This window comes from Alternaria alternata (genome assembly GCF_001642055.1).
Source record: "Alternaria alternata strain SRC1lrK2f unplaced genomic scaffold CC77scaffold_2, whole genome shotgun sequence".
Lineage (NCBI taxonomy): Eukaryota > Fungi > Ascomycota > Dothideomycetes > Pleosporales > Pleosporaceae > Alternaria > Alternaria alternata.
In genome coordinates, this window is record NW_017306191.1 from 1,641,207 (window position 1) to 1,659,297 (window position 18,091).

General features: G+C 51.0%; 7 protein-coding genes across 7 annotated transcripts; 3 read left to right on the forward strand and 4 right to left on the reverse strand.

The window, feature by feature from the left end:
• The first annotated feature begins 4,213 nt into the window (after nt 1-4,213).
• CC77DRAFT_335184 (hypothetical protein) lies at nt 4,214-6,207 on the forward strand. The gene is made up of 3 exons (XM_018531299.1): nt 4,214-5,012; nt 5,067-5,386; nt 5,440-6,207. Exons 1-3 carry the CDS (start codon nt 4,313-4,315, stop codon nt 6,064-6,066), a joined length of 1,647 nt encoding a protein of 548 aa, XP_018390990.1. The 5' UTR covers nt 4,214-4,312; the 3' UTR covers nt 6,067-6,207.
• Nucleotides 6,208-6,781: 574 nt separating this feature from the next.
• On the reverse strand, nt 6,782-7,688 carry CC77DRAFT_1091082 (hypothetical protein). Its single transcript, XM_018529548.1, has one exon. It carries the CDS (start codon nt 7,584-7,586, stop codon nt 6,951-6,953), a length of 636 nt encoding a protein of 211 aa, XP_018390991.1. The 5' UTR covers nt 7,587-7,688; the 3' UTR covers nt 6,782-6,950.
• A 1,444-nt stretch (nt 7,689-9,132) lies between these two features.
• CC77DRAFT_1016512 (hypothetical protein) lies at nt 9,133-10,101 on the reverse strand. Its single transcript, XM_018524222.1, has 2 exons — nt 9,941-10,101; nt 9,133-9,890 (listed from the first exon to the last, which is right to left on the reverse strand). The coding sequence occupies exons 1-2, from the start codon at nt 10,005-10,007 to the stop codon at nt 9,181-9,183; spliced, it is 777 nt and encodes a 258-aa protein (XP_018390992.1). The 5' UTR covers nt 10,008-10,101; the 3' UTR covers nt 9,133-9,180.
• Nucleotides 10,102-10,923: 822 nt separating this feature from the next.
• CC77DRAFT_1077017 (hypothetical protein) lies at nt 10,924-12,591 on the reverse strand (the record flags this gene model as incomplete). Its single annotated transcript, XM_018529256.1, has 1 exon — nt 10,924-12,591. The coding sequence occupies exon 1, from the start codon at nt 12,394-12,396 to the stop codon at nt 10,924-10,926; it is 1,473 nt and encodes a 490-aa protein (XP_018390993.1). The 5' UTR covers nt 12,397-12,591.
• A 566-nt stretch (nt 12,592-13,157) lies between these two features.
• On the forward strand, nt 13,158-14,518 carry CC77DRAFT_335261 (OTU domain-containing protein 6B). The gene has a single exon (XM_018531300.1). The coding sequence runs from the start codon at nt 13,315-13,317 to the stop codon at nt 14,290-14,292; it is 978 nt and encodes a 325-aa protein (XP_018390994.1). The 5' UTR covers nt 13,158-13,314; the 3' UTR covers nt 14,293-14,518.
• CC77DRAFT_926325 (S-adenosyl-L-methionine-dependent methyltransferase) lies at nt 14,373-15,400 on the reverse strand (the record flags this gene model as incomplete). The annotated part of the gene is made up of 2 exons (XM_018533915.1): nt 14,373-14,771; nt 14,837-15,400. 2 exons carry the CDS (start codon nt 15,398-15,400, stop codon nt 14,373-14,375), a joined length of 963 nt encoding a protein of 320 aa, XP_018390995.1.
• Nucleotides 15,401-16,313: 913 nt separating this feature from the next.
• Nucleotides 16,314-18,033, forward strand: CC77DRAFT_926886 (MFS general substrate transporter; the record flags this gene model as incomplete). Its single annotated transcript, XM_018533958.1, has 2 exons — nt 16,314-16,975; nt 17,040-18,033. 2 exons carry the CDS (start codon nt 16,314-16,316, stop codon nt 18,031-18,033), a joined length of 1,656 nt encoding a protein of 551 aa, XP_018390996.1.
• Nucleotides 18,034-18,091: the final 58 nt, after the last annotated feature.

Consider the following 18,091-nt stretch of genomic DNA (forward strand, 5'->3'; position numbering starts at 1 on the left):
GAAGACAAAAATGATCATCAGACCCAATGGCATGAGGCCGGCTACTGTTGTGTGAGAGCCGTGCACAACTTCGGTAAGTCGTAGTTATCAAAGCTCTGACACATTCCTCAAGTGGCTTCCACAGGCCTTTATTTTTCTCATATATCAGACGACCAGCTACCCTTGGACAATCTGTACCTTCATCTGCAGCGTATTTCGGTAATGTAGACATGGTTCGCAATTCTTCTGAACAAAGCCTTGAGAATTACATGACGTGCAAGTCGGTCGACGGTGACTACACCCTAGTCAGGATCGTGGGTTCGATGATCATACAATTAGATGTAGGCACTTACGGATGTCCTTTACATAGCGGACAAGTGGAGGTCACCACAGCTTGTGGATGATTGGGAAAGCACGACGGTGGGCTTAGACTGACCGCAGACATCTGATTGGGTGCGTATGATATCGCAGTAGGCATAGGATGATCTGCAGAATATTTGACTTGTTGATCGTGGAGTTTGGCCTTGCACAGAAACGGAGCCCAGAGAAGAGCCAACGGTGTGTAGTGGAGCAATCACCGACTCGTAATGTCATGAAGCAAAGTCTTTTATATTCCACTCTAGGTGTATCGCTTACATTCCGATGCTGTGCTGATGATGTGCATGCTTACGACTCGTCATCAGTCTCAGTGTGTATTGCAACAGATTTCAAAGTTGTTCTCAACCGCCTGTCGCGCTGTCACTCGCGGGACATTAAGAGACTAGATAACAGAATATGCACGGCTATGTTCATTGAAAAGATTAACTGGAACCAGCCGACAGTTCTGTCGTTTCACTTGCGGGTTAAGAGGAGGGTCTACTCTATCGCGGCCACTCCAGGAATCGTGCAGAGTGATGGCCAGTGACATCGCGTATGTGAGCAAGAAGGGAAACTCGTCAGTCGTTTCATGCTTTCAACCCAGTCCTGGTGATTTTCGTTGTGCTGTAAAGACATGATCATCCCAGACTTGAAGCACGCTTCGGAACCGGTCAACGTGGCTCAATCCATCGTTTGCGACTTCACCGAATGAACAAGCTCCTTTGTTTGCAAGAATATGTAACCCCAGAAGCCCATGAACGGCTTAGGAAGTTCCTGCAAATTTACCTTCCTGATGTAGCGGTGAGCACGCGATCCGGTTTTATTCGAACCCTGCATGACGTTAAAGAACGGTTCCTGACCACTTTGTACACATGTCGAATCGTAAGGTTTCGCAGATACACATGTCATGGTTCATATTCCCGATAAGCAGACAAATGGTCACATCCTTTGCTTGTGTGCCGATCCGTTGACCAAAAATTTGGCCCATTATACGAAGAACTCGCTGCGCCTGACCGCTCCTTCTTCTTTGTGAGCCAATCATCTTCTAATCTCTCTGCTGGTATCACTGGAAAACAAAGCCGTCGCGTCAGGCCGTAACAAGCGTCAGGGTTGTTCCACGGCGTATGCTGCGACCGACTTGTTGGATTGTGGATCACAGATCCGAAAGTCTGCAGCGAACAAAGCTGAAGCACATAGTCATATCTGCTCCCGACACAAGATTACTCAGTCGTCAACTAAGTGATGCTGCCTAGCAGGAGAGAGACGACACGGCATTCTGCTTGAAGGGACACCTAGCCTCAGGACTCGGTCGCAAGAGTCTTGTGCAACCTGCGCAATATATAATCGTCAGGCCATATTTTGGAGCTGAATTCAAAGAATGCGTATCGCAACCGGGTAAATCGGCGGTTCGGAGCTCCATGCTGCTATCTTGCAAGACCTTGGGTTAGCGCATGAACCAGGGCGTCTGTATCTGCAGCTGCATTTTGACGTCTTTGCAATAGAGTCTGATGAAGTACATGACAGTTGCATGTATGAACTTCACGAATAACCCCATCCTAGTCTGATATCAACGTAATGATAGAGCCATGGCAGACGGAACTCTTGCCAGGGATTAGTAGAACAGTTGTGGGTGCGACCGCGTTTTTGCGACATCCATGTGGACGGCCAGGAGTTCCAAAGACTACACAGCGCAGCTTCCTTGTAAAGGTCCATGTAAATGAGCTCTCGTTCCATTGTCCAGTTGGTCGTTGCCGGTCAAGAGTATCGATGCAAGTGTCCGGTACTGGAGGGGATCTGCAGAACATCTAGAGATCCATAGGATATATTTTCTGAGGTCCCGTAACCGAAACTCTTTAGAAGCGAAACCTGATGCTATCGTGAACCGTAGCGTGGGAGCAAAATGGCCGTTGAGATGCCCATCAAAGATCGGCAAAGTTTGCCGAACTATCTGTAGCTTGTACTGAGGCACTTGGAAAGCTGTTGGACTTCAGGCTCCCTCATCGCACAGCCTACCGAAAATTTACAAAATGTGAACAAACCGCTGTACCTCGATACCACGTCGAAACGAGCATGGATGGCACAAAGACAACCAGGCCAGGAAAGACGCGGATGTTCGATAACTCTGATGTATATCGCGAAGTGCGAACAAGAATGAGGAACGTTTCTGTTATCTCGAAAGAGTATCGAGGTTCGAGGCTAGAAGTGTGCAATGCTGGTACCGACGATGGCGTCATAGCGTTGTGCAAGCTGACCGCGATAGATAAAGTACAAAGGTTGGTGTCTCGGCCACATGGCGTCTCGATTTGAGGTTCAAATTATAGCAGTCACGCAGTAGTGACGTGATGCACGAACTTGACGTTTCTTGTGAAGAGAGGTACTCTTGGATGCGTCTGCAGGCTGCTGATTGACACTGTATGATAAGATCTTGATACGACCACCGTATACGTTCCCTGCTAAGCTTAGGCCATCCAGAGACGTTGGTAAAGCTACTGTTTTAGTCCGCCTGTGGAGCAAATTGGCTATTTGTCTGCAGATCTCCCGCATTCTTAACCACCCTCGCTCTTGGTTTCTTCCTACGTAGAAGGAATGGAAAGCCTGAGAGAATCGCATGATCTTTTACGATCCGACTTAGAGGTGCCAGCCCTGCCGAATATTGACTCGAATTTGCGAGCCATCATGTTCTAACGGGTCATCATACTGCGAGACCCGAGACCCATGAGTAAGTCCGACGCAAAGCCCCACGGGGGTGAGCCAAAGTGGCCGAACTCGCAACTAGACGTTACAAGGATTCCAGGATTAGATGTATGGTTCCTATTGACCTCATGATAAGAGACATCAAGGAGGGGACGGGGATAAAGCCAAGCACCCAGTGTCAGTAGGCTCCACATCGGATCTGGATTTGGTTGATCTTGGAGCCCTTCAGTATTTCCTTGTGGACAGTACGTGACACCAAAACGTACCATAATAGTATGCACTGTTTCTGGTTTGTTGGCTCATCTAGGTAGAATACTGTAGGGGCTCTCAGAGTACCTAGAGTGTTGGCGTTGATATAATAAGTCGGAAACATCGAGTTCCACTACAGTTGTGAACATTAGCTTTGACAAATTAAGGCAAATAGTACTTTTAAGTTTGTGCTCGGAGCAGCGACGCTCGCGCAGATTGCCAACAGGATCGCCAGCGTCGCGCCCAGGCGCTCGAAAGTTTCACGACACTGTGGACTGGACTATCCCCAAACATTCCTCATATTGTTGTTCGTTTGACGTATGGCAATCATACAGGTATGCAGAGTTCTCTGATCTGTACTGATGAATGGAGGGAGGAGGAGAGATGGTCATTGAGGTTGGTGAACGCTGTGCAAGTGCCTATTGCGATAGGCAGTCGCGCACCGTCCTGCAACCTCACCAATCGGAGTCGCATCGGCCCGCAGCGCGAGTCCCATTCTCAGTCGTACGCTCGCCCCTCGCTCACCCCAGCTACTTGCCCGCCCACCCTCAAGATACGCCATTCTCCCTGACTTCTGTCCGCGAAAGCTTTAATCCTGTCGTCCTTATCTGACAACGGCTTATGTTGCTTATAGTCACCTGTGCGCTTATGCTTGGCATCCCAAGCTTCCTTCGTGATCCTTCGAATTTCCCCGGATTTGATTCGAAACATCCAGAGCCAACTCCACCAATGACACAATGCGCATACTGCTTTTGAACGTGCTAAATTCGGAGAAATACTGCAACAGTCTGGCAAATATATACCCATGCTCGGCTCTCGCACAATAAGATCCATGCACTACTCCGCAAGGCGTAGGTGCTCTGTTCTGATCGCGGAGCCCGCTCGAAATGGTTAACTGAAGCATCTGTTACAATATTACCACCGGGAAAGTTGATATTGAAATGGTGTGCAGGCATCTGCACCTCCGAAAGTATTACTTTAAAGTCGGCGTGCGCAATGCAGAGCACCATCTGCGCGCAGCCATTCATTCAAAATGCGTTTTTTACCGACTATCACTGCTCTTTTTCTTGCGCCGACTGCTGTCTTCGCAGCGTGGGGCTACACCGACGACGGCAAGAACTATGTGATCGACACGAATGCAAATCTCGTAGTCAAGGTCAGCAAGACGAACGGGGACATGACATCGATCAAGTACCGCGGCATCGAATACAATGGTCAGAATGGTAAAAACTCGCATGTGGAATCTGGTCTCGCACCTGGAACTGTCACCATCAAGCAATACACCACTCCAGCCAACATCATCAAGGTGACGATGAAAGTTGGCACTCTCATCCATACTTTGGTCTTTCGCTATGGCAATCCCAACGTATACATATTTATGAACAAGAAAGACACCAGCATCACTGTGTCAAGATACATTCTTCGCATTCCTCCGAACATATTCACCAACAATGTTAACGAGGACACTGACTGGATTCCAGATGGCGCTCCGGCCATCGAATCTGGTGATATCAATGGTCTAAATGGCCAGACGTGGTCCAAACATTACTCTGGCAAGAAATACGGTCGCACAATGGACTATGACTGGGTCGGATATACGAACAGCAATGTTGGCATGTATATGATTCGTTCGAATCATGAGAAGGCGTCAGGAGGCCCATTCTTCCGAAGCTTAGTACGCCGCGGGGGTAGTGGTGGGCCGGATCTATATGATATCTATCACTACAACATGGGTACGTCGGCGCTTCTCTCTGCTTTCAGTTAGAAAAATTACTGATATGTTACAGGTCATACCGATGTGATGCGCTTCGGCCTCCAAGGTCCATCCGTCCTTCACTTCACTGATGGTGGTGCTGCACCAAACACTGCTCTATTCGCGCGCAATGCCAACTGGGATTGGTTTGATGCCCTCGAGATTGATGGCTGGACCCCGGCTAGCAAGCGCGGCGCTGTCTCTGGTGTTGGTCTGGCGAATGTGAAGAGCGGGTACCAGTATGTTGTAGGCCTGAAGAGTGCCCAGGCTCAGTACTGGGCTACTGCAGGAACCGGCACCTGGAAGATCAGCAAGGTCTTGCCAGGCTCATACACTTTGAATGTATACAAGGGTGTAAGGATAGCCGCACCTTTTCTCAAGGAGATTGTACTAATGCGGCATTCCAGGAGCTCGAAGTTCATACCAGCACTGTCACCATTACTGCTGGAGGAACCGTGGCGCTGAACACAATCACCTGCAGTGACCCTTCAGATACATCCGCCATATGGCGGATTGGTGAATGGGATGGCACACCCAAAGGATTTCTCAATTTCGGTGACAGCCCCATGAAGCCGACATACATGCATCCGTCTGATTCGCGGCTTGCAAAGTGGGACACAGGAAACTATATCATAGGTACCAGTACCAGCGCGAACTTTCCGGGCTACATCTGGAAGGATATCAACAACGATCACATCGTGTACTTCCGCCTCACTGATGCGCAATTGGCCAATGGTGCAAAGATCAGGATCGGTGTCACAGAGGGTTCTGCAGGTGGACGACCAACTATTGTGATGAACAGTTGGAGTGCTCCTTTGCAGGCTGATAAGGGCCAGGGGGACACTAGAAGTCTGACTGTTGGAACGTATCGCGGCAATAATTACGTCTATGAGTTCAATGTCCCAGCAAGTGCTTGGGTGAACAGTGCTAGGGAATACCAGCTGCTGAAGATCTCTGTGATCTCTGGGAAAACTTCTACTGGCTACTTGAGTCCGGGAATGAGTGTCGATGCGATCGACATGGTCGCAGCCTAGAAGGGATCGAATTCTCAGCCCATTTCGCGTGGGGCTTGCAGTCAAGTGGACATGGTAGCCAGGCGGTACATATTAAGCAGATCCACCACTCTTATAGATGCTTCTCCTGCGGTTTGAAGCTCTCTCTACCGTGAAGGTGAAGGTGACTGTGACTTTTCGTCCTCGACTACCCGCCTTCAGCACCAAGTCCTGCTAGCGAGAGCTTCGCGAACCTTAGCAACCACAATATAAGGAAGGCACAACTGCCCTCCCTTTCTCTTCTCCATTACATCTAACAGTAATCACTTGCTCTCATTCTTCTCAAACAGGATATACTGACGGTGTGTAGAATATGGTACCATCTTCATCAGCTCCCTACTGAATTGAAAGTGGCCACATACCAGCCCAAGCGATGGACTCTCGAGACTAGCAGTAGGGTGCAAGTCGCTATGATCTACACCAAGACGAGCGATAAGGTCTAGATGACTTAATCGCCAGTCCATACTCCGACTAAAATAACGATACGCCCAAATTCCTACACGGACGCAAGAAAAGGTATTCGTTCACGACATTGACTTTGGCGCTGTAGCTAAGGAAATAATGCGTGCTCGCGGCGAAGTAGCGCCGAAGAACTTCAATGAAACGGGCGAGGGATTTTGGTATGACCAGCTTTGCTTTATAACTTCATCGCAGCACTAAATGATTATATTTCTCAACGGGTTGATGAGACAAAGTGTTCACGAAGGTAAGACGTGTCATATTCGCATTAATCATTGAAGTCCACGCCGACACCTGTAACGCCAGAGCATGTCGACTTGTCGAAGCTATTCTTTCCCAATCGCATCATCTCCATTCATCTATCATCATGAGTCGTACTGATTTCTCTCCTTACATGCTCCTTGATATCATATTCTTTGTATCTCCTGTTGCCAACTCTGATGTGTCTGACCTTCTGGGAACATGCTACTAACGATCTTGCCCGTCTTCATATCCAGATATGATCCCGGTGGTATTTGGGTATGCAGTCCAGCCGGGCTTGCACTTCCGCCTCCACTTCCACCGTTCTGCCTGGGATCGAGGAATTGTCCATGTCCACTTACGCCTGATCCGGGCCGTTGAGGTTGAGAACTGGATCGCTCGCGCCACCGTTGACTCTGCTCATCCTCCCGGCTGAATTGCTGGTACGGACTGGGCATGCGGACCTCAGGCTGAAAGGTGGCGGCGCGCGGTGGTGCAAAAGAGGGAGGTTCCCACTGACTTCTTCCTGTCGCCCTGTCAACGTAGTACCAAAGTTGACTCCTCGCATCGTACTCTTGGGCCCAACCTTGGGGCGCTGGTGGTGGAGGACCCCCTTGTGGAGCAGGGCTGCCAGGGTAGCCACCTTGGGAAGGCGGCCGACCTTGATGCTGATATCCAGACATCTGATGATATCCCTTCGCACGTGGTGGTGATCTATTTCCACCACGTTTCTGCTGCTCGAACTTGTGGATCTGCTTTGTGATGTAATCGTCTGCGCGTTGTATGTAGGTTTCGAAGGACATGGTGGCGTTTGTCTTGCAGAGCCTGATGAAGCTAGTTCCGCACTGCACTGCGATATAGATGGACTAAAAGGGTAACAGACGATGATAGTTGTAGTACGTTTCACACAGCCACACATAGGGGCGTTACGCTATATATACTCTGCCCAATCCCCTCCCCACGGTATGCGTAAGCCACTCGTTAGCCACATGGTGCCAACTGCTCTACCTTACAATGCAGGACTAGCCGCGCCATCACACTGCAGAAATCTCATCAAACTGGCGCCACAATTCCCAAGCTTAGCACGGCTTGTATGGCGCAGGTCGCAATGTGATTGGTGAAAGCAGTAGCGGTGCGGAAAAGGCGGAACTGTGGCTCGCGTCATGTGGCTTTCGCGTGTCGGCTAAGGCCGGCTAGCTTGCCGGTTTCCGTGGCGCATGCGACAGCGATAATTGTGACAACAACTTTTCATACCTAGGTATTGCTAACAGCACCCGGAAACCATGGTGCGACAACTACAAAGGCCCGTGTACCTTCTTCTCGGCGTTTGCCAGTGACTTAAGACCATTGCTGCTCCCTCACTGGCGAAATCCTATCGCAACTTCATGTCATTGTATTTCACCGCGCTTCCAGAGAAAACCGAGCCAGCAGGATAAGAAAAGAAAGTTTAGTAGTTCCTTCGCGCAGCAGTGATATGAAGATGAACCTAGCGCAGCTTTCACCTCTAGTGATGTGTAACAGGCTTTCTTTTCGGAGCCATGTCCGAGCGATGTCCATAATCGGGCATCGCTTGGCCTGAACATAGGCTCAAGGTGAGTGTCGCAGCGCTAGATGGTCCGGAAAAGGCCCTTCTTAATCGATAATTGCCAGGCCTGTTCGCTCTTTCATACTGATGCATTCGAGCCCACGGCATCACTGTCTGTCCGTGTGCCTGTCGACATATTCGCTGCAAAGCTGAAAATGATTCGCTACGAGGATGTAGCTTTCATTGTGGACAGGTGATCAGTCGGATGCGCATGCAGGTATTATGAAACGAGTACAAGCACTTACTGAGGTCAGACCATAGGTATATTGAGCGGAGCACGTGCTGTCCTCGTATCATCGTGGTACGCGGTACATGCTCGGAAGGGTACACGTAGGCCGTAATTCCTTGACGTCCTCGATGACGAAAGAATAAGCACTGCCGCTTAGGCCTGTTCTCTAGTGTTTTCGGCACTCCAAAAACACGGGCCCCATCGTATTGATTAGCAGGGAGATGAATGAGCAAGAACTGTGTCAGTAGTCAAAGACTTGGGAAACGGGGCAGAGAGCAGTATGCTTGGTCACTCGGATGGACGACTGAGATCTGCGGCATGCTTGCACTGGGTTGATTGCAGAACCCCAGCATTGACCTACCCACTTCTGCATGCAGTCTTGGTTGCATACCTCATCGTTGCGTACGCGGAATGACGGCAGCCATATGGTCATACATAACTTGGCCGCCAGTCGTCATCATCACGTTCATGGCCCAGATGTTAGGCTATTACAAAAGTCAACATCGATATTCGAATTTTTAACACAATTATGTTTTGGGCCAGGAGACAGGTTTCCCGGTGCAGTGGACTTGCCTCACCATCTCTATTTCGAACTCTTGATAAAGTCCCCGCGCAGCCACTTTGGCGCACCTCTCCTTACGAAGATCATGTCGTTCTCCGTATCTAGTCCAAGTGCACTGAACCACTCCAAAGCATCCTCTGGTACGTGCGGCAACCTCGTAACAGAAATTGGACATTGCTTGACCCAAGGCATTTGGCTCTTGGGATTCAGTACTAGCCTCAGTCCGAAGACACTCGGCTCTTTCAGCTCCACGCTCTTGAAAACGTTGTCGACTGCGGCCTTCCACTCTCCTTCGTAACCGACGAACAATTCGTTGAAGACTGCACCACCCTTTCCTGTAAACTCGTAGTCGAGACCAGGCGTATGGAAAAGACTTAGTAACAGAGGTCTGATTTCGATAGGTGTATCGTATTTACCACGGCGTTCGACATCAGTACGAATCGTGAGCCAGGCCATGATAGTGTTGCGATCGACAGCATGTTTGCCAGACGAGGGGTAGATGGTCTCCAGGTAGTCTTGCGCATCACGAATGTGCACCGATATAGCACGATCCCTGAGATACAGTTCGCGAAACTCCCGCCGTGTCTGTCGAGACACTTGGGTCAAGCTGTAGTAACCGCGGGCCGCCCAAAAAGCTTCACTTGTTGTCGTGATACTGCGCCGGCTGACATGCTGCTCAATAAGGCGCTGCTTGTCATTTGCAGCAAGCATGTATATCCTGTTGCGCACCTCTGCGCATCTGTGAGCTGAGAACGAGTTATGCCGAGGTTGGTTACGGTACCTTGCGGAAGGTCGCTAAAGCCGCGCGCAGACCTCGCATGGGTCACGGTGGAAGGGTTCGAAGACATTGTGACACTCATTGTAATGTTGTTACAAGCTTTTGCGCAAAACAAAAGCTTTCTTGGGGGTTTACGGTGGTTAGGAGGTTGATGTGGAGAGATGCACATTAAGGAAGGTGAAGGGCGGAGGATCAGCATGCTAGCCGCAATAGGCAGGACGTAATCTGGGGCCGCTGAAGATACGTAATTTGATTATCGTCCGAGCGACGAACGACGTATTCACTCACACGTCGTGTTGGCTTACTTCTGATTGAACAGCGAGACATGCCTTCTGACACCTACATCCCACCAAACTGGTTTTCTTTGAACAAAGCGGCGTGCACAGCCTGCGTCTGACAGAACACGTCTCGTAAGCCATTCCAACGTCAACATTTGATCCAATCCTCCATCCAGGTCCATATATGCAGCCTCCAACTAACTTGCCTATGCTCATATCGCGTCGGGAGGACTGCAGAATCTAACACAGCCGAGTTTGTATGTCAGACTATGATCATCGTCGCCACTATGTGTTGCTATCCCGTGGATGAACGTGGACGGCAGATAGGAGAACGAGGCTATTCTCCAACTTCTCAGTCATGAGATGAAGCGTCTTTTTCACTACCTTGAAGTATTCCACAGGTAGCGAGCGAGAATTTCCACCATGATAGTCAACGAGCATATTCGTTGTAATGTTGGCATTTCATGTTATGCATTTGCCAACTACAAGATCTTTGGTCCAAGAACCCGTATCAATATCCCCCTTTCTGCACATCTAAGACGATTGATGATCTACTACAGGCCATCCTGCGCACCGGTCTGCTTCGACTCACCACCGTCAGACAAATTGCTTTTCATATTCACCGTCTTAAGGAATGCTAAAGCATCCCTTCCCTGACTGTGCTCCCGCATCGCCCTTTGCAAAATTTGCACCACGTACGTATGAGCTTCAACTGGTAGATTGTTCTTGAAACTTACCATCCACTGACGCGCGTTCATCCTGTCCTGCAGAGGCAGTGAGGTGTTTTGGGTAATCAGAAAATTCTGCCACATTTCTGGAATGTGGCGACTGATGTTTGCGCGGACTTGTGCAGGGCTTAGAGTGGAGTTTTGGCTTGTAGATTGCTCGTACTGGTCCTGGTTTTGCTGCTGTGGCTGTTGATTGTTGAGGCACCTGCATTTGTTGAGAAGCTTGAGGAATACTGCAGTATGATTCTTGCGAAGCTGGCTGCTGGAATGGTTGGGTTGGAGATGACTGGATGAGTTGAGCGGACCAGATGCCCGGTTGGGGCTGAGGTTGGGCATATCTCTGCGGAGTTTGAGTAGGAGGTTGGAGTTGTTGGACATGCTGTATATGGTCCGTCTGCGCTCTCTCTGGAACCGCCTGCATATGGAGCTGCTGTATCCTCTGTTGTTGCAGATCCATCGCAGCTTGTACATTGATGACTGAATTGTTGACCATTCTGGTGATGTTTCGAATGTCCGACATGGCCTTTACCCCTAGAGCGTCATCTGCAGCAGAATTTCGCACGACGACCCAACGGTCAACAAGGACCTTTGCAATCTCCAAGCGCTTAGCGGGATTGATGCAGTCGTAGCGAGAGTTGCGCAATATATCATTCGGTTGGAGGAGAGATATCTGCTGGCTGGATTCTGGAGAATCGTTTGGAGCAGGGATTGGAGGCAAGTTGTTGGACAGGCCTGTGGCATGCTGTGGCTGCCGTTGAGATAGATTTGCGGGTGGGGGCAGCATCGTCGTCTGTAACGCGAAAGGCGAAAAAGCATCAGACTTTTGACGCGAGCCCATTTGCGCTAGAGTCTCGTCGATATCGGTAGTAGAAGATGAGCGCAGGAAAGATGGCTGTTGTGGCTCAACGTCCGCACTGTGTATGACTGGAGTATTCCTAGTGTGTATCTGGTGCTCAGTCATTCCTACAGGCTGTTGCTGCTGCGAAGGACTAAAAGGGACCACTGTTTGAGACCGACGACGGCGCTGTGATACATTCAACGTCTTTCGTCGCGCCATGTCCTCCTCAGAGATAGTGCAAACGCTTTGTGGTGGTAGCAGCGGGTTCAGGAGACTACCAGTTTGGGAGTGTACATAGGAGCCGTGTGTACTTCTACCATTGTTTGCTCCGCTCATGTCGCTGCCAGGCTCGTTCTGTCCAGCCAAGAGCGTTTGCGCGGTAGCATTCTTCGACTTCTCGGGGTCTTCCGTGGTCTTGTGCGACCAAGTTCGCGATGGCATACTGTTAGTGTACCGAATAGGCGCAGAGGCATCTATGGGATATATCATAGGGTGCAGACCAGGCTCCTGTGTTGTTATAATGCGTGGGTCCGGTCCATAAAGGAAGTCTGAATAGGCGGGGAAGATGTCGCAGTCGCGCTGCAGTTCCTCCCATTCCTGGTCGCGGAAAGGCATGTCTAGAGATGTCTGTTGTCGATACGGGTAATGGTGGTGGTGATGATGTTGTGGCAGGGAATAAGTTCTGTGCGCTCAGTACGTGCGGGGCCACGAGGAAGGTGCGGTGAAAGAGCGGGACATTGAGCTCTCACTTCCATTCTACTGTGATTTCTATAGCGGAGCTTATACATCAATGTTCAGACTATCTTGTTGAGGGCTTTGGCAGCAACTCGATGGCTTTCGAAAATTGTTGAGTTCAGCATACCAAATTGATTCAGACTGATGACAAGAGCAGACACGGAAGTCTTACCACACCTGACCATGATCATTTCGAGCAGTCTGACCCATGATCCAGCTCGCATCGTGCGACAGTATCAATGCCATTTTGACTTGACATGGTAAGTCGCTCATGACTTACTGTTATATATCGGAAGGGCGGAGCAGCAGAAAGACTGAACGTCGCCGAGCCCGGTTCATTCACGAAGCCGGAAGCAAGCTGCGTCCATACACTCTTGCGACGGGAATAAAGAGGGAGACGATGATATGCCAGAAGGATGCCTACTTGAACCCATCTCTTAAGGCCTGGACTGATGACAGGATACGTGACAAGATTGAGTTGGAGGATACATGGGTTTGCCACTGCGCATTGTGTAACTCAGAGCAGTATTAGTAGATATTCCAGTTGTGTACTGGACACTAAGACATGGCCAACTCTGCCAGGGTGTGAGAGGCGAGGGGTTGGCGCGAGGAAGGACGTGAAGCATGACAGTTCACGTCGGCAAAACCATTCACCGAGGACGCCAAAGAATGTCGCGCTCCCCACCACCCCGCCACCCTCGTGCCGATCTCACAGCAAATAACCCACGGTCCTTACCTCGCATCGATTAGTTTAGTCTTCAGCCTTCCTTCTGTACTACGACACTCTGCATCATCACCATGAGCGACGCGCCGCCTGCACCCGAGCCAGAAACCCTCGAAGCGCTACAATCTCGACACCGTAAAGAGCAACGCGACCTCGTATCCCGTATCACACAGAAGAAGAAGCAAGCAAGCAAAAAGACACGCAAGGGTGTCAACGATGAGTGCGAACGGCTCGAGCGCGAATTGAAGGAGCGTCAGGCGCATGAAGTCGCTGTTCAGAACGGCGAGGCCGTAGATGCTGAGGAGCATGTAGAAGACGCACAGAGCTCTGGAGACGAGGCGCAGGATATACAGGACGACGTTGCAAACCTCAATTTAGCTGCCTCTGCTTCAGACAGCAAAGAGAGCAGTACGAATGGCGATTCTGCTGAACCCAAGAAGAAGAAGCCAAATCGCGCAAAAGCCCGCCTCGCCCGCCGCGCCGCCGAACAAGCCTCCATGATCGCCGAAGCAGAGCGCGAGGCCGCCAACGCACCGAACCCACGTGAACTAGAACGAGAACGCATGGCGGTACAACTGAACAAACATGGGCTGGTGCTGCATGAGATACGAGCCGACGGTCATTGTTTGTATGCGGCGGTCGCGGATCAGTTGCAGACGCGAGAACTGGGCCTAAAGCCGAGAATAGGTGTCACCATCACTGGACAGGGCGACGAGGAGTCAGACAAAAAGCCACAAGGATACAAGACCGTCAGACACGCAGCGGCAGACTGGATCCAAAGCCACGCCGACGACTTTACAGGCTTCATGGAAGACCCGTTGCCCGAGCACGTCCGCAAGATTAGAGAGACGGGTGAATGGGGTGGACATCTGGAGCTGCTTGCGCTGGCCAGGACATATGGTCTGAGGATACGCGTACTGCACAGCGACGGCCAGGTGGACAAGATAGAGGCTGAAGATGAGGTCAAAGAAAAGGAGGAGATATGGCTGGGATACTACAAGCACAGTCATGGGTTGGGCGAGCATTACAACTCACTACGCAAGGCAGGCTGAACGTGAAATCAGCGATGCGAACATGGGTGCCTTGTAAGCTGTCTACCGGAGCTATACAACGTCCTCCTAGCCAACTGTACTCAGTGCCATTTCTGATCATCCGGACAATCCGCCTTGTGCCGCCACATACTCACGCAGTCTCTTACGAGGCCCTTGATGACGCCAATCTCGTGGGTCCGCTTGGGGGTGTAGTGCGCAATCTTGACCAGCGCGTTCTCTGTCTCCTCTCGATCTGTTTTGGTTACGACCCCTTGGTCGTCATACGAGATATCCTGACCCGGTCGTTTGAGCAGCTCACTGTGTACAAGTGGAGGAAGCGACCACGGAGGTCCGCCAGAAGATGCGGGCTTGTGTGTGGGGAATTCAAGACAGATGAGCACACCGCCAGTAGAAGTGGTGTTTGGTGAGGGGCGGCGGAGGAGCGTGGTGGTACGAGATGCCCATTTTGGTCTCAGAGAGGGAGGGAGTGCGCAAAGAAACTGTCCATCGCGTCAGTACACGCTGCCAGACACATCCCACACGCTACATGTAATGCTTCACTTACCGTGTTATCGTAGATGATGTCAAACCCCTCATCGCTTTCCCAGCCTTCCACATCTCCTAACCAGCCGTCTTTGAAATAATCCCCACACACAACTCTCATCGCGCCCCTTCCGATCTTCTCGTCCATGACTGCATACTCTCCTTCCAACGGCCCCTTTCTGGGTTCCTCTAGGTACTTTCTCGCAGCGTCAGCAGCATGCGAGGACACTTCCAGCCCATAAGCGTCATAGCCATATGCCGCAAATAGTGCTACGTCATATCCTTTCCCACACCCTGGCACAAGCACTCTCCTCCTTTTCCCGTCATCCTTCAATGGCCCAGCGAGAGAAGCGTAGCCCGCCGATTCGCTGTTTGGTGGCGGTGCACCGAGGGAGGGATTGGGGTCCGGTGAGGAGAGCGGGCGACCACGTTCCCGGAGCAGATCAATTAGCGCAGGATTTGCGTGACCACGGTCCCAAGGCAGGAACGTAGACTCTCTCCAGAGATCGTCCCAGCGGTTGTTGTGCTCTGCATCGGGAGCTGAGGAGAAGTGTGAACGGAGGCGGTCTTGGTTTTGGGTTGCCATGGTATGGCTGATCGGCGATGCGGTACTTGGAGAGTTGGAGGGGTGCGTGCTCAATGTCAATGGCCTGACGGTGTCGTGTGGCCGCTTTCGAACGACGATGAGTTGGAAGCTGGTAATCGGGACGCCGAGGCCCCTCCAAGCTGTTGAGCTAACCCATCTTTACCCCACCACAAACGTGCTCGTGCGACAACGCTAACGGTGACGTTAACGGCCGTGCAGGTGCCATCGGATGCTGCAGTGTCAACCTCGAGTGTCTCTGGATTTGGCTGACAGTCGTTCAAACACAAATATCGGAAACTTTGTTCTCGATCGCGGCGGCCCGCCTTACGACGGATGTGTCGATCCACAGGTCTCCACGTGACATCCCGTACAATCAAGCTCCAATTACCCGGATCGCATGCATGCATCCTTCTAGCCCCACCATGGCTTCGGATATAATTAGAGCGAGTTTGTTTCCGCATAGCAACACTCCCAGTTCGGCAACCCGTTGCGCTTAGTTATCGCTCGACAGCGGCGTTTTCGCTGGGTTGTGTCTGGAGTCATGGCGGGCTTTAGCTTTCCTTCGTTTGCAATTCACTTGTTGAGGATACACTGTGTTGAACACAGGGTACAGGTGCGCGGTGAGAGCATGCTGAAGAGCTAGAGATAGCGGCTGTCGACAACCGAGGTATTACGACGCATACGGAAAAGCGACAGTGCATGCGGAAACCGGAGCGAGCTTTTGCTTGAACGAAAGACTCGGACGTTACGTTGTCTGGGTTTCTTTCCTCAATCTCTGCGACGGGCGATAATGGCAGATCATGACAGGTCGAGATCGCCACCAAGGATGTTGAAACAGGAGGATGAACCCGACCGAGGCACCGACCAAGACGTAAGATATGAGCAGGATGAAGGTTTACCAGAAAAAGACATCATGGAGACGGGAAACCAGAGAGATACAGAAGAAACAATGTCAATCTCATCGTCCCGAGCCTCGACCGCGTCAGGGCATTCTAGCAATGCCGATCCGCCCAGAACATCGAATTCAAAACAACGTCCAGTAACCCTAGCCAGAACTGCCTCGATCCTGCCCGATGCTATTGTCGTTCCACGCTCGCAGCGGCGTGGACTTCTTGCTCGCTTTGCCCTCATCCCGGAGGTCGAGAACCCAGAGCATTATGCGCGGCAAACGAAATGGTTTCTGACCTTCATTGTCGCATTCTGCGCCATGGCAGCACCCATGGGCAGCGCAATTGTCATGCCAGTGCTGCAGGAAATCAGTACAGCCTTCAACGCGACCGAGACAGTGACCAACATGAGCGTTGCTGTGTACATGCTTAGCATGTCCATCTTCCCCTTGTGGTGGAGCTCTTTTTCGGAGCGACTGGGCAGGCGTACTATATACATAAGTTCGTTCATACTCTTCGTAGTATTTGCCATACTCTCTGCCATCAGCAAAAGCATCGCCATGCTCATTGTCTTCCGTGTTCTGTCTGGCGGCGCAGCAGCATCTGTACAAGCGGTAGGGGCAGGGACCATCGCCGATGTCTGGGAGACGAAAGAGCGTGGACGAGCAATGGGTATCTTCTATCTTGGGTCAGTAATTCCCATGTACAAATTGCATGTGAGACACAAACTGACTTTATGGATGCACATCCAGACCTCTCTGCGGCCCACTCTTCGCCCCCATCATTGGTGGTGCTTTAGGCTCAGGTCTAGGTTGGCGATCAACACAATGGTTCCTGGTCATCTATGGCGGCATGACACTCATCTTCATCATCTTCGCACTCCCGGAAACCCTGCACAGGAAAGAAAAACCATCTGCTGATCCGACAGCAGCACCAGCCGGTAACGAAACCGAGAAGGAGCAAAGTACAACACTCGGAAGAAGCGCAACCCGCGCCTCAACCGTTCAAAAGACCAAGGGCGTACTTCTTCATCTCCGCCATATCTTCATCGACCCCTTGCGCATCATAGCATGGCTCCGGTTCCCACCAGTCCTCCTAACCGTCTATTACGCCAGCATAACATTCGGCAGTCTCTACATCCTCAACATTAGCATCCAGTCCACTTTCGCCGCTCCACCCTACTCATTCTCTACCCTCATCATCGGCCTACTTTACATTCCCAACTCGGCCGGCTACCTTCTCGCCTCACTGTTCGGCGGTAAATGGATTGACAGTATCATGCACCGCGAAGCCCGAAAAGCGGGACGTTACGACGACAAAGGCAAGCTTATCTTTCGCCCCGAAGACCGGATGAAGGAGAATGCGTGGATTGCTGCTATCCTTTGGCCTTCGGCCCTGATCATTTATGGTTGGACAGCGGAGAAGGGGGTCCATTGGATCGTGCCCATGATTAGCAACTTCTTTTTCGGCATCGGTAGTATGCTCATTTTCGCGCTGGTCAACACTATGCTCACGGAGTTCATGCCTCGGCGGGCTGCCTCTGGAATTGCGCTGAACAATTTTGTGAGAAACATCTTCTCCTTTACGGGCGCGGTAGTTGCAGAGCCGATATTGAGCGCCATAGGAAATGGATGGTTGATGACGATCTTAGGCATTTGGAGCGTGGTCACAGGGTGTGCGGCGCTCTATGCTATGGGCAGATGGGGTGGGAAGTGGAGGGAAGCTATGGTCAAGGTTATGGGCTGATAAATTGGAATTTGAGGACGCTCGTCGTTGTGATTCGATGTATCGCATTACTATATTT

Bases quoted from the DNA above. Each gene is read 5' to 3' on its own strand.
- CC77DRAFT_335184 (XM_018531299.1), top strand. From the start codon at position 4,313: ATGCGTTTTTTACCGACTATCACTGCTCTTTTTCTTGCGCCGACTGCT. The intron at 5,013-5,066 runs GTACGTCGGCGC...GATATGTTACAG, and splicing joins TATCTATCACTACAACATGG to GTCATACCGATGTGATGCGC. The intron at 5,387-5,439 runs GTAAGGATAGCC...GCGGCATTCCAG, and splicing joins CTTTGAATGTATACAAGGGT to GAGCTCGAAGTTCATACCAG.
- CC77DRAFT_1091082 (XM_018529548.1), bottom strand. From the start codon at position 7,586: ATGTCCTTCGAAACCTACATACAACGCGCAGACGATTACATCACAAAG.
- CC77DRAFT_1016512 (XM_018524222.1), bottom strand. From the start codon at position 10,007: ATGTCTTCGAACCCTTCCACCGTGACCCATGCGAGGTCTGCGCGCGGC. The intron at 9,891-9,940 runs GTACCGTAACCA...ACAGATGCGCAG, and splicing joins CTTTAGCGACCTTCCGCAAG to AGGTGCGCAACAGGATATAC.
- CC77DRAFT_335261 (XM_018531300.1), top strand. From the start codon at position 13,315: ATGAGCGACGCGCCGCCTGCACCCGAGCCAGAAACCCTCGAAGCGCTA.